General features: G+C 34.6%; 1 protein-coding gene across 1 annotated transcript in view; it reads right to left on the bottom strand.

Moving 5' to 3' along the window:
- Positions 1–15,776, bottom strand: part of CSMD1 (CUB and Sushi multiple domains 1) — a 1,068,142-nt gene that overhangs the window by 211,846 nt on the left and 840,520 nt on the right. The window contains exons 19-21 of the mRNA XM_041477428.1: positions 13,263–13,379; positions 12,488–12,703; positions 9,207–9,395 (exon numbers count right to left, since the gene is read on the bottom strand). Coding sequence (XP_041333362.1) covers positions 9,207–9,395; positions 12,488–12,703; positions 13,263–13,379 — 522 coding nt within the window. The remainder of the gene's footprint in view (positions 1–9,206; positions 9,396–12,487; positions 12,704–13,262; positions 13,380–15,776) is intronic.

Here is a 15,776-nt window from a genome sequence, read left to right on the forward strand (position 1 = left end):
TCATCTGCACACTGCTGGGTGGCTGCAGCATTACCTTCACTCTGGTTTCACAAGTGCTGTTTTTCTCACCTGAACTACTGAATTCCAAAACAATGTTATGCTGGGTTTCTTATAAAAAGTGGTTGCCATTGATTCTTAAATCATGCTGTTCTCATCTCACTTCTCATTCTTTAGCCTTGTAATTTTAGCCTGTAACTCTACCCAAAGACCACATCATTCCAGATCTGGTAGTGTTATCCTGTAACTTCATACTTGAATAGAACCTTGTAAATAATGAGGAGTTAATAGTTATTTTAATGACAATAAATATTACACAATAAAATGCATGTACAAATATATCACGTTAAATACTGTTTAGTCTGCAGCACCCACATGTGATCTATTTGATGTAAACAGTATCATAAGTTACCAGTGAGGATCTTGAGAAGGTCTGCTTGAAAAATATAACTGTACCAGGGAGAAAGCAAGAAGATATTGTTTTTTTTTTCTCATTACTATTATCATTATTATTGTCACCGCTACCTTTACTGGAGAGAGTTTTTTGTCTGAGGGTTCTTTCCTTTCTCTTACCAGTTGGTGCCTGAGGAGTGGCATTCCCTGTTTTTTCTCTCTCTTTTCTTCTCTTTGCTTCTCTAAGATAGATTTCAAGTAAAGTTAGGTCATCAGCTGTGGACTGCACTACTAAAGCATGGTCATGTCAGCCTCTCTTAATATTCTTTAAGCAGCACCTGTATGATGGTGGTGAGGTTAGAATGCCCCAGTGAAAACCTGAAATTCTTTGCTGAAAGCAAACTTCTTATTCTGTATTTTTTTGTACTATTTGAATGCACAGAACAATGGAGCAGGAAAGGAAAGCCTAAACAGTGGGCAAATCCTTTTCTGTGATTTGCTTAATTAGTTCTTGATCCATATGCCACTGAAAAAAGGCACTACTCCCATTGTCAAAACAAACCCAATGATGTTAACTGGCCTCAGGGGATTATGGGCACAAACCAAGGTATGGGCATTTTTTTGTATTTAAGTTATTTTGAGATTTTTGTCTACTCTTTCTAGTATCATCTGATAACACTCTTTGGACAAAACATACCTACATTATTTGTCTTAGCAAGAAACAACACATAGCAGACATAACCTTAAATCATAGAAGGAAGGCAAAAGGGTTACTTGAGGCAATCTTTATTCCTTCTAACTACAGGTGACTAATACCTCATATCAGGCCTCAGGTAAGGGTAATTGAGGTCTCATAAAAGTCACTGCAACTGAAATCTGCAGTGATTTCTGAATATTAAAGTTTCAGTTTTCAGACAGAGACAACTCAAACCTGTTATTATTATATGGCACCATATTTTAAAGATTCAGACGGAGTAACACTCCAAGACTAACTCAAGCAAATCTTCAACATTCAGTCGAAAACTGAAAGTAAAATAAAGGATTAAATAATGCAACCTTTTGATTGTATTATAAAAAATGCAGTGTTTTAAGAGAAATAAACAGAAATTATCAAAAAACATAAAATAACTATGAAATACATTGTATAAAATGGAAAACAGCCTGTAGACATAACATAGCATTTAAATAAAGAATTCTGAAATACAGTGGATCCTGAATGCATGAACATCCTTGTTTCTGTCTGAAGATTCAGAGACTCACCTACTGATGTTATATAAGATTTCTTGTTCATGAGCAGCTCTTAAATGAGAGCTCTCTCTGCCTAAACGATAGCTAAAAATGAACAGCAATTTTCAGACTTAGTTTGACTTCTTAAAGGTGAATTCAAATCCAGACTTTATGCTACAGAGACTTCAAAGAAAACAATGAATGTCAGATCTCAGAAGTCTCACAGAAATCTCCAATGCTATTCACACTAACAGGGTTTCCACTTGTTTCAATCTCACTGGAATTAACTCAATGCTACAACATGACAGAGTATATTAATTAAAATTGATGACTTTGCAATGAATACTAACTAAACTATTAAACAGAGACAGCTTATTAAATGATGTCAGCATTTTATTGTAGCACCATACCAATTATTCAAGTAGTATTTAATATAACAACTGAATATGATAAATTAATGTGATATTAATGTGAATACCAGTGAGCAATACCTTGGTGAAGATTTTACTCAAATACTGTATTAACGCACTATTAAAAGTCAAGTGCCATATAAAATTTAATAAAGGAGCAACACCACCTAAATTCAAAATGAAAATATATAGAAGTGCTTTCTATTCAGCTTTACCATTTAAGTTTTTTACAGCTTGATTCAGGAATTCCATACAGTTGAAATGATTCATCGGGGAGAGGAAATAATGCAGGTTAAAACTCAAACCAAACAAAAAACACTCAGCACTCAAAACTAAGATTACTCTTTTATATGTTGTGTTTGAGCTCTGTTCAGTCTTTACCATGAAAGGCTAGTTTGAGCTGAATATAGTCTACACTGTGTAGTGTGTGGTGCACAAATAATATTTTTATTATATGTCACATATAGGTAAAATTACACAATTTCTTAGAGAGATAGTGAGCAGGGAAAGTGTAGACAAGCAAACAGAAGCAGCTTGCAAATCAAGTAAGATAACTGTTGAGAAAATCACATAAAGGGGAGTTGAAGAGCAAATTCAGATGTTTCTTCCCTCTTATGAGAGACTCTTATGGAATGTTAAGGTTAATAACTAAAAAAAGTCATTCATTTTCAAAATCAGCAGTGTGCTTTGCTGAGGGCAGGTTTGCACACCCCCCAAACAAAGGGGAGGAGATGAAGCATTTTGGATGTGTGGTGGTGAAACCTCTGATCTGCATAAGAGCAGCCCTGGTGCAGAGCAGGTGAGCACCCATCACCAGACAATGACACTAAAAACCAGCCTTTGTTTAGCAACAAGGTGGCCTTTGAGCCAGATAAGGGAAAAGGCAACTGGCTCAGATGTAAAACTTCATTCCCAGGGGAGTTACTGGGACATTCACACATAGGCCTGAAGGTATTCATCCCTTCTGATAAGGCATAACTGGTTACACTATGCTGAGAAACACTAGAAAATGTCATAAATGTCATAAACTGTCAAAGACCCTCTGAACTTTATGTTGTGGGGGCTTTCCCCATCCTCATTGGATCAAGACCACAACCATCACTTTGAGCAATGGACATCTAAGTTGCAATAGTCTCATTGCTGGATCCTGGTGCAGTGATAACTTTTCTCTCCACCATCTACTTCTATTGTTTCTTTCTCTTTTCATTTTCCAGATATATTTTCTTAAATGATTTTTTTTTCTCACACACCACCCAGAGTCAATCAAGCTACCTTCCCCTAAGGCCACTGACGGACCAGAGCATTGAAAGAGTCCATGTCTGGATGGGCTGTTCAGGTCCAATCCGGCTAGCTATGGACCCCAGCCCACATGACCTTACATGGACGAAAGGCAAAAGACCAGAAGCGCTCTTTCCATGTGGAGACCAACCACACCCTACGCTTACTTCGAAGGTGGGAAAAAGCTGGTTGAGCTGCCTCCAGGGGGTTTTAAGGGCTGGGAAAGAGGCTGGAGGAGAGGGACTACAGCCAATGGGATACAAGCGAGGAGGGGCGAGGGGAGGAGTAAACCAGGGAGAGACCGCCACACTGACACTTAGGATGGGGGGAAAAGGGGAAGACCATGTGGTGATAGAGTACAAATCATGTGAACAGTGCAAATTACCAAACACCCAGTGCAAACAACTAAAGAACTATTTAGTGAAATACAACAGAGCATTACATAATTTTAACATCAGACAGGATCCCTTGGATGTGGTGGAGTGGATCAGAGTGGTTCAAAGATGTCTAGGGTTTTCTGGTATGATCTGGACCTACTGAAAGGTCTTCTGTGGGAGAAAGTCAACCTCAGAGAGGGTTGTGAGGAGAAGGATATTGACTCTCAGTGTGTCACTGAAGGGTACAACTACCAAGAGCAAGTCAAATGGTGACTGTCTACTTTTTCTGAAATAATAATGATATTGTTTTCCCCCTCAGTACAACCTGGGTATGTGAGACCTGCTGAAAGGTTTTCTGCTGTAACCTGGGCCTTTTAAAAGGATTTCCCTGGAAGAAAGCCAAGCTGACTTCTCAGAGAGGTTAATGGGGAGAAAGACATTAACCCTCTGCAGATTAGAGACAGATTTGAAAGGAATGACCACCCAAGAGGAGTCAAATGTAGCTCGTCCCCTCCTGATGAAATCCAAGTCTTTTGAAAAGAGAAGGCACCTACATCTGAGCTCCATACTTTGTAACTCACTGTAATGAGATCTCCACTCCAGTTTTTACACCTTGTCTTCCATAATCAGTCAACAGCATATCTTTCTCAAGTGGGAAGGAAAGAATGAAATGTCTCCTATCTTTCAGAGTTTCATCAGAATTTCACAGTGTAAAATATAAAGGAATATCAAAACTAAAAGGCTAATTCCTCACCTTTTTAGAGGATTACTGCAAATGATAAAGTCACATTTCAAAAAGCACTAATGAGGTAATTTCAGCGTACATCAGATGCATTCATTTGACACTGTGGTCTAATTCCCTTCTCTGCCTCAGCCCCTACTTCTTGGCCACCTATCTCTGGAAATGTGCATACTCACAGGTATCTTGATTTGTTAAACATTTCTGTTTTGCACATACCCTACTCCTCACCAAGTCTAAGAAGACACAGGTAACCATATAGATTTTTTTTTTCCTTTATAGAAAGATGTTTTAAGGACCTTGTCTTTGAATGCTGTGTTTTGGCAGACTTCCATAGCTGGCAGATGTGGGAAGTGGCAAATCTAAATTGGATCCATGTCAGCAGCTGATATTTACAGAACAAATTTTGTGTACTACATGCTAGTTTAAGCTATGTAACAAGCAATTTAGATGTGTTTTAATTGGAAAGCATCCTCTTAATTTTATAGATCTTGTCAGAACACAGTAGGTGCTATTTCAATAATTTCTCCAAGAATTAATGTATGCATGTCTTTTTCTTTCTTTCTTTCTTTCTTTCTTTCTTTCTTTCTTTCTTTAAGTTGAAACAACTCCTTTATATCCTTCCTCAAGGACAGAAAAGCCTCTCCTACCTTTGCAAATGGAAGCTTTTTGCCATTTCCTATGACCTCTAATGAACTAGAGGTTCTTTTTTTTTTTTTTTTTTTTTTTTTTTTTTCTTTTCTTTTTCATTTTGCTTTCATGGTCTTCTGATTCACCAGTTTGTTTGGTTTTTCAGGAATGCCTCCCTTAACCTATGAGTCTTTCAATTCATTTTCTAACAGTAATACACGTCCAAGACAGAGTATTAGAAAGCTCCTGAACAGTTTGACTTAAAGAAAACTCTAAAGTAAGAAAAGTATGATTAAAAGCATAGTCTTGGTTTGTTAGATGAGATCTAGAAAATCTGCTTTAGTAACAGATTTCCTGGAAATATGGAATGTGGATCATGTATAAAAGGATCCACAAAATGGATCAGAATGTGTTTAACAGAATGTGGATCCTGTTTAAAAGGTTAGTGATGACAATGTGATAACATCAGAAATCTGATTTTGACAGTCTCTTTTATGTGGACATTAGCCTCAGAATCAGGAACTTCAATAGATTACAATAGGAAATTGTTCCACCTCATTTCTGGACACCTATTCACCAAGCTTCTGAGATTCACACAGCTTTGTGGATATGCAGAGGTGCGTGACTGCCTTGAAGCTTTACTCTTGGATCTGTACTCTAGGGGGACTACTCACTAAAAGCTGGGGTTTGTCCTCAGGAAAAAGTAGTCAGCTGTGAAATGTAAATGAAACTATAATAGAACTGTGTAATTATAGGTAGAGGAAAAAAGAGTTATTGCTGGAAGGAAAAAGTGGTAAGAATATGCATGCATGCTCAAATAGTTTTTTCTTCACAGTGATGAAATAAGTAAAAAGTTATATATTTTAAAGCTATACACAACATTTGCAATTATGGAAGCTGTGCAAAGGGAGTCAGCCTTAAGGCCCTGGATCTTCTGCACACTTTTTACCAGTAAAGGTCTTTTCCTCAAATAGTAGCAAGTAGGTGGCTGTAGGCACAAACTGCTTTCTGGTCAAGGGACAGATCCATCTGGAGGACACATTTAGAAATGGGGTGACGACTCAAAGGGAAACCCTAGCTAGTCTCTTCAAAACTCTGGTGTCAGGTGGAATAGTATGCAAAACAACTTGAAGTGCATAGCTGAGCTACACAAAATCATTCTAATTAAAAAGACAAAAAAGCGAATGGTTGACACAAGGAAATAAGATTTACAAGTCCACCTGTTTATGAATATGAATCTGATTTTACAGGAAGACTTGGTGGTGTATTGTGTTGTGAAAAGGAGAGTTCTTATTGCAGAAGAGGGTTTGCTCTGACAGCAAACCAAGTTTGCTCTCAGAATAAGGCAATCAGATAAAGAAATACAGGGGAAGACCATCTACCTGCTCAGCATGGAGAGAAGGACACTGAAAGTTATGATAATGTTATTCATACAGAACTAAAAGTCTTAATTTAAGAATGGCAGCATCATGATGTTAGGCTAACTACACCTCCCAAGCTCTGCTTTTCCTTTACCTGGAAAATAACCCTTCAAAGAAGATGAAAGGGTGGAAAGGCACAAATAGTTCACTGATCAGGAAAATTACACAGCATGTTTGAGATAACCCTACAGGAAGGACTTGAAATTATTTGCTTCGATTGAGAAGGGCAAGAGTTTTGGAAACCCTATTGGTTTGTTGGCTTTTTCAACAGCAGATGAAACTAAATACAACTTTTGTGATATAAATCAGCATGTGCTCATGTGAATGTTTAGTTTATAAATTAAGTACAATTAAATTTGAAGGGCTTTCATCTTGAATCTGATTAAAAGTAGCATGAAAGACTGTGTTACCATATGTCATAGAAGTTATGATGAGTATATATTGCGTATGAGAGTTTGGTCACTGTAGAAATGACAATTAGAAAGTAATAATCAAGAGGCTACTGAACCCAGTAATCTACTTATGAACTTGTGCCTCTGAATTAAGACTAGATTTAATTCTGAATGTAGATTCCAAATACATCAGATTTCAGGACAAGCCTCTGCTTTTCACTCTTCTGAGAAAGAAGAAGTCTTTGTGTGAACTCCTTTTCAGGGTAAGAGGATATCTTCACCCCTAATGTCTTAGGTGCCATGGCAACAAGAAAAGGGACTTCTGTAAACCCTCTTAGTGTTAAGAAAAAAAATCACTTATAAAAGCAGCTATGAAGGGCACTGAGTATGTCTTTCCCCCTCAGTTTCATACAGCTGCCTAGCAAAGTTTCTTTCCTTGCATTTATCTTTGTATATATTATATATTTATTATATATTTTATTGTATATATCTGTACCTTGCTACACTACAAGAGATCAAATGAAAACATAGGTTGAGTTAAAAGAGTTATTTAGATCATCTTATTTTAGAGAAGTGCCACTTGTCTTTGCATATTTTATAAAAGGTTTTACTAATCAGTTAGAAAGTGGGATATCGTACATGGATCCAATGACATTAAGTGTCTCAGGGCCAGTTGACAAATTTGCTAAAAACTAAAGAACAAAAAGAAAAAGTTGGGCTATCTGTAAATAAATTCCATTTCAATATGAATGGCAGACATGCCACATATACGTAAGATTAGATGTGTATCACTAAATTATGCTTGGGAGAGCATACAGGCAGAACATACATATCTGTATCTGGCACAATAAGTGGTTACATTAGTCCTATAAATTCACAGCTAATTCAGTGGCTGATACTTCATTAAGCTAATTATTGATACTTTGATAATCTTTGCAGCTTATCAATGTGTCATTTACTTTATGAGGATAGCCAAATGAGCATTTTCAAGATATCAGGTATGAACCTTGTATAACTATAGATACTGTAGGAAAGGCTTTTTAAAAAGTTAACAAAGTTTTGTTAACTTTTAAAAGTTAACAAAAATTACAAAAAGCTTTTGCTACAAAAGTTAACAAAATTACAAAATCTGTATTTAGATTTACGCCTAAATGCATCACATAGAATGTCTCCTTTCTTCAGCACAGGATAACGATATTTCTGCAGATGACTAAAATGTTATGATATCTAAAATAAACTCAACATGTTGGAGTGGAACACAGAGAAACCCCTTAGAAAGAGAGAAACTGCAAACAAAACAAACAAATGAACAAACGAACGAAAACCAAACCAAACCAAGCAAATATCTCAGGGCTTAAAATAAACTGACTTAAATTTAGAATTTCCAACTAAATGGCAAACTCCCTATTATTTTGGTTTCTCTCTCACCTGTAACATCATTTTATCAGGGGATAAATACCTCCATTTTAAAACAAGATTTGAGATACTTTGTTTTTCCTATGTATCTTACATGCACATACAATGTAGGTGACTTTTTCAGATATAAAGATCCGTCTTTTTATAATAAATAAATGAAAGAAGCTGAAGCTGAATTTCTCCCTTCATTAAATAAAATCTTATTTAAAAACAAGGACCCTCTTAAGAAAATCCATTTAGAGGTGTATGGAAGTATTTAACTTTTCAGAAGCATTATGTCAATAGCAGCTGATGAGATTCACTTGACACGGTGGAGATAAAAATCTCAGAAATATCTCAGAAATACAGCAACTGCACAAATTTCATAATATACAGTCCCAGAATTTTTCCAAGAAAAGAACTGTTCACTCAATTTGAGTTCATAGTTGCTGAAGTTTAACAACCGCACACTAATTTTAAAAATAAAGTTTAAAAGCACTGTGATGGAGTTTATAAACCGTAAAAATACCAAAATCTTAGAATTACAAGAACAACAAGACAATATGAAAAAAGACCCTTAAAACCAGCAGCAGGGCTCTAAAGTAGGGTATTTTCACCTAAAAGCGCTAAACATAATTTCTCTACCCCAAAAGACAAAGTACGAAATTTATAACTTAACTGTGCCAAACATAAAGTTTAATAATTACTTTTATCTCACATGAAATCTTGATCTTATTTGCTGGAATAATTCTAATTATTCCTCTGTATTTTTTGTTCTCTATATAAAAGAGACATGCATTATTTATATCTTGCCCTGACTTTACAGTCTTTACAGCTTGGGGATCAGCTGTTTCAACCCAAGCACTCTGTTCCCTGCCCAGTATTCTGACACATGCCATGTGCTATTAACGATTTGATGAATGAAATGAAAGCATGTGACCACCTACCCACACACCTTGGCAGAGGTGCACTCCATACACGCCGACCACCTCCCAGGCAGGTGAGTTTGTTAGCACCTTCCAGGCGATATCCAGGGAAACAGGAAAAGATCAAGGAATCTCCAACACCAAAATGAAAACCAATTCGCCTGCTGAAGGCAGGAACACCAGGATCATCACAGGGCTCCAGATCATATTCTGTAGACAATAAAACATAATATGTTATTATTTTGACAAGTTGTCCACATGGAAAAAAGCAAACTTATCAAATTGCTTGCATTGTGTGAGCATGGAACATCTGGAAAACATGCATTTTAGAGCTGTGTTCTCTACTAAAAACCACTACTGTTTCTATAAGTCTATTATGCCTATATATACAGTAATTATGTATTTAATGTGTCCTACACATACTACATCTATTTTTTTTTTTATTTCAAGAGCTGTAATCAGCTTGTACTCTAAGTGGTTTACTATAATTTTGTTTAATTACTTTCTTTGTATATAATTCTAGTTTCTTTTCATCTGAACTTCCAAACAGCTTTAGAAGTGAGCCTTGCAGTTGAAAGAAATCATTATGTGATGAAGAAAATCTAATTAAAAAACAAACAAAAGGTTAGGTGAATGAAAGACATATGAACACATTTTCAAAAAGTGTGCTTTTATAACTACACATCAAGAATAATTCAGCAGGAGGAGTCAGAATAGACTAATGGGGAAAAAAATCAGGGCTGTTACATAGGAAGCAAATCCATCTCAGAAAATATATGAACCTCCCATTTCCCCATCTCCAAAGAATATGCTGTGGAAGTATCACTTTTTCTTTATCCTGTTTTTCCACATAATTTTTTTCCTTAGACATCCACTACCAACTACTTTGAGAAAAAATGTTGAAAGAGAACAACTTAACATCTAATGGAAAAGGTTTGATTTTATATTCTTCAGAATATGATTCAAAAGACCCAAGAGATCCCTTCTGGCAACAGATAAGAAAAAATGTTTTCTAGAACATTAACCTTGGAGGTCAGTGGAAAATAGGGTGAAATCTTCTTATTTAGAATAGGAGACTCCATTTAGTCAGGAAAGAAACTAAACCAAAGTTTCTGAGTCTTTAAACCACTGATATATCCAACAAAAGGAATAAATAATTTTTTTTAGTAACTGTCTTGTAGGAAAGTTCTGAATATTAGAGGCAATCTATAAACTACATCAGTTTCTGCTAGCAAATGTTGTAAGTTTAGAAAACATATGATCTACTATCTCTGCTCAGTACTGCAGAGGCTAAGACATGGAGATACTCTGTAGTATACCTTTAGGCACATGGCAATTTTCATGACAAATTTCTATGTTTGATGGCATTCAAAACAGGTGTTCTCACAAAACACTTCTTACTAAGAAGGAGTATATTCAGTTGTGCGAAAGTACAAAAACAGAATCACCTATTTATTTCTTAAAGTTAATGTACCTCATAATAGTTCTCAAAATGTGTATTTAATATAAATTGTCTCTGTCTCTGTATGTTGTAGCAGTAGTAGATAGGACACAAACCTTCAATCGTGTTCCAAAAGTTCTGTGATCCATATCTTTTGTTACTGCACAGTTTTCCTCCTTGCATCCACAATATTTTGTGTGTTTTTCTACAACATGGCTAGTGCCCTACTCTTTTGATTTAGTGATAAAACAGTTATCAGTGAAATAATTAATATTTGTGTTTACATTTCAAATTTGTAAAACTGCTGACCTCTGCTTTGGTGAGTCCAAAGTCTCCAGAATTAATGTATTTTAGCATTTAATAGGAGTAAATCCAACACTATTGCTCTAATAAGTGTGGTAGTTTTTTTTTTTCCTTTTTTAAATAAGCAAGCTAAATGAGATATATTACTCATAAATATCATGGTCATCTGTAAACATTGCCAATTCTCAACAAAACTTATTGACTTTCAGTTCTTGAAAAATGATGCAGGAGATTTGGATGTGAGTTTCTTATGTACTCCTTCCATAAAAGATACATGTGCATGTGCGTTTCAGCTAGCACTTGATTCATTCATATGTGTCATGGGACTAGTGGAAGCTTCAGAAAAATCCTGCCTTAGCCTCAGAACTTACAGCATTTAAATTTATGGACTTACTCTGGTCCACAAGTTTTAATGATGGTAAATCAGGTCTGTTTATAAATATAATTATTTATTAAACAGAGAGAGATAACACACCAAAGATCCTAATCAGAATTACTACACAGTATGAAACTAAAAAGCTACTAGTAGATTACAGCCTAGAATAAAACAGTGCACTATTTCAAGGTACCTATAATTAAAGCTAGCAACAGTATTGTAATTCACTACCAAAATGACAATAATATACACAGATTTCTTCACCTAACACCTGGGGAATTACTGTAAAATAGAAATCCCTACTCATGGGAGAAACTTCACACATTTCCAGGATCATGAACCGAGGATTTCTGTTTGTGAAAGTTTGGTGTGGCTTTTCTTGTTTGTCAGTGAGGTGTCTGCCAGTAAGAAATCCAGCTTACCTTCCAGATCTCACTTCAAAATTAAGATGCTTATAGGCAGCTGGGAGATGCCAGAGCACTGGCCATTTTGGCTATGGTGCCAAAATAACTCTCTACAAGACAGCTCATCCTGTTTATCTGACCAGCTAACAAATAGATGAGCTCTTGTTGGGAGGTGAGATGCCCTGCTACGTCTGTAATTCTACTTCCTAGTAATAGAGATAGGCAAAGAAAGTTATTGAGAAATGTGTATTAGATGTCATCTAGTTTTAGAAGACTGCAAATAAGAAGCAGTAACAAATATTTCACTTATCTTAAAAGAGGTAACGTAGAAATACGTCAATAGATAATAGTTGTTTTATTTCATCTTTATATACATATTTTCCATTTCAAAATCAGTCTTCAATTTAAAGTCCTTTGTGAATGAGTCAGTATACCACTGCTTTTATAAAGTTTCTATACTTTAGAACAAGTCAGTTCGTTTCTTCTGAACCAGGACCTTCTATCTTTGTAATTTTTCCCCCTTAATTTTCTTCTAAACTTCTTTTTCAGCAAGTTTAATGTTAAACTTAAAACAGACAAATCACCAACATTCTTCTTGACTCTCTTGCCCACCTTTTTAAACCCTAACCAGTTTTTTTATGATAGAGACTATACAATTTTGATTAAGTGTTTTTTGGTTTTCTTTTTACTTTACGGTATTCCATAATATTTCTGTTATCTGCAAGTGAAATATCATCTGGAACAGTTTCAGGATATTTAGCAGAATGGAATTCATTACCTGAAAATGTTATGTTGAAACCTTCGTAAGAAATTGAAAAATCAGATATAAATCGAAGCTGTGCAGTAAAATTTCCAAAGAGGCCGGCTTTAATTGTAGGGGGTAAGACCGAGCCAGTTAATCTGGCTACTGGTTCTGTGAAGCTCCCATCTTCAGTGATGAGCAAATAGTCATGAGAGCTCTCAAGGTGAAAAGTATGAAAAACCAGCTGTACACCTTTAAAAGAATTAAAAAGGGAGGAAAGAAAAGCATTAAATAGCAAGTTTTTATATTCCTTCATATGTAGGTGACACAGAAAGCAATTTTTATGTTACACGGAAACATTTTGAGAAAAAGTTAGAATCAAAACCTGAAATTCTGAAAATAAAGACTGCATCAAGCACATGAGATCAACTGGATAATATGTGCAATGTGGATACTTGTTTAGCTCACTTTAAATCAATAGTTCTTACAAGATAATTGATGTCATTCGGTGCTGTTTTTATACAACACTCCAAAAATTCAAATTTGTGTTATTTAGGTGTTATTCAAGTTCCTGTATTTCTCTTTTACTTATAATATCTTCCTTGATTTCATTATTACCTAGGAGATGTACATTAATACTTGACTGAAATTTTGTATTTGTGTTTTATTTTTGCATTTCCTCTAACACAATTCTGGCTTTTAAGTCTAAGCTTCAGGGAAGTTTCCAAATACAAGGACAAGGCATACAGAAGGTTTTTTTTTTTTTTTCCATACAGACATTGTATATGTGCAGAACGTATTAGATACTTACCCTTGCCATGGGACACTTCAATAGTCCAAGTGCAGTTTAAAGAGTTTGGGTAAAAATCAGGAAAACCTGGAGAAAGAACAGTTCCACTCTTCCCATGAATATATCCACCACATAAAGCTTAAGAAGAGAGAAAAAAAATCATACAAAAGTCTTTCTTGTAAGAGGGTTTGAGAGAGAGAGAGAGAAAGAAAGAGAGTTCATTTTTTAACTTAAAAATAAAGGATTAAAATAAAAAGTTAATTAATCCAAAGCCGCAACATTCATTTTGACAACAATTTGTTTTCTTCTAAATTAGCTCTTGAAAAGGAGTTAATTTTTCATTTACAACCTCTCTTGTTAGTTAACAGAATATGAAAAAAAAATAGTGCAAGTATTAATTCCTATTGCAATAGTGTATAAGAAATAAGGAGATTTTTTTGTGAAGTAACACAAAAAATATCTTGCTGCTACTTTTCTTTTGCTAAATAGTTTGAAAGGCATACATTCAACTGCATTTTTAACTAACAAAATTATTGCAGTAAAAAGCACTTTTTTTTTCAAGTAAGTAAAAGTTTGATGATTACTGCAATGCTCAGGGAAAAAAAGAAATGTAATTTCCTCTTGTTCAAAAATTTAGATTGTCCTATCATAAGTAATTTATTTGGAATTGAATATTTTGGAAGACATGAGAACTATGATAAAAAACATTTTGTGCATACTAGAATTTGCTAAACTAGACTCTTCAAATTTGCATAGCAAATTAATTAATGTTTAAGATTTGCATGCTGAATTGCTCACAGATCTTATAAATACAGCATGACTGTGCTTTTCACTCATCTCTTGCAGTCCAGTTTTTATTGCTGTTGTTTCTTTAAAATTTTAATATACTAAATATTTAAACAATAAAGCAACAAAACATTAAGATGCTTTTAGTCTTCTTCCTCACACAGAATGATACACTTTGTCATTAACTAGATGGAAAATATACATGAAAAAATGTTCAATAAACTTTCAGTTCCTTAATGTAGATGTGTGTATATATATATACACACTTGGTTTATAGCTTAAATTCCTTTTTTGTTTCATTTCTTATTAGACTAAGGTTTTTGTAAAAGTTTGTAATTTTTTTTTTTTTAATTCATGTAACTTATATATACTTAAAAGTAAGTAAAAGGGATAGAAATGCCTCCAGTCTGGTTTTACCTGAATATAGTTATTTCTGCATGCAAATATGAATTAAAATACATTTGACTCAACCCACAGTAAATATATGGTGGCTAACAATACTTAATAATAAAAAATAGCATTACAGACATCAGGTTTAGAGTGCCATAAATGAACAATATGGCATTCATTCAAAAATGCTTATCTTAGTCTATAAACACCACAGAAGGAAGAAAAATATTTGACTGTGCAACATTACTTAAAGCAGATATTACATATTTTAAAAATAATTTACATATTTAAAACAAAATTAGACATATGGAATTGATGTCCTTTAATTGAGCTCTCACTCAAAAATTATTTTCATCTTCCACCTTGGCATTAGCATATTTTGAGATTGACACATTTCTTAGAGGGAACTTTAACCACCTTGCATTTGTACACAGGTTTTTTTCTTTGTTGGCATGAAACAAAGCAACATGCTTTTCCCTCAGGCATTTATTCTGCTAAATTAATTTCTGAAGTTAAAATTTTGAGACCATCAGTACTCTAGAGATGAGTGCAAAATGCTCATTTCCACCTCGGTTAAATCTGCCACAATCCAAAAATTTGGGTCATAACTTGTTGAGCCTCAAAAGGCAAATACACTAACAGAATGATAACCTAATAGAGTGTGAGTTCTGTGCCATGTTAGACTAGTTAATATAATGGAGTTTAATCTGTGAGAAAAGAAGAGACTCAATGTATGTTGAACCCTTATGTATTGCTTGCCTAGAGAACATACTCCACAAAGGCTTGACATTTTCTCATACACTCATATGAAAGTGAGTGAAAAAAATCTCTCTCAATGAGTGAAAATTATCTAGATCTTCCTGAAGTTCAACATTCATATGCAAACAAAAGATTTAAATATTGATATTTTAAATCAAAAATACATCCACACATTTTTAAAAGACAGTATAAAAAGAGAATACTATTTAAACTTAAGATTTCTTTTTATGAGTCCATCATGGCAAAGAAAACAAGGAAAGAAACCCACAAAAACAATAAAAATTTTAAAAATCTTTTGTGTCTGTATTTGTAAAGGAGGAATGGGTTGTGGTGATTACAAGGTGAGTGAGTTTGAATCCTAGACCAGCTAACTTCTACAATTATCTTTTGGTGGTTTACATGTTTTGAGCATGGGGCCAGAAGGCTGTAGTGAGAAGGAGAAGACTAGTGCTCAGATTTAACAAAACCATTTAAAAGAGAGTGAGAAACTGAAATACTTTTCTGAATCTAAGTTGTATATGACATTCCACTGTAATCAATGAAAACCTTGGACCTTAAAAGCAAGTTAGAAATACATTCATGTAAGTAATTCATTAAAGC

Source organism: Pyrgilauda ruficollis, unplaced genomic scaffold (assembly GCF_017590135.1).
Source record: "Pyrgilauda ruficollis isolate IOZ18807 unplaced genomic scaffold, ASM1759013v1 scaffold40, whole genome shotgun sequence".
Classification (NCBI taxonomy): Eukaryota; Metazoa; Chordata; class Aves; order Passeriformes; family Passeridae; genus Pyrgilauda; species Pyrgilauda ruficollis.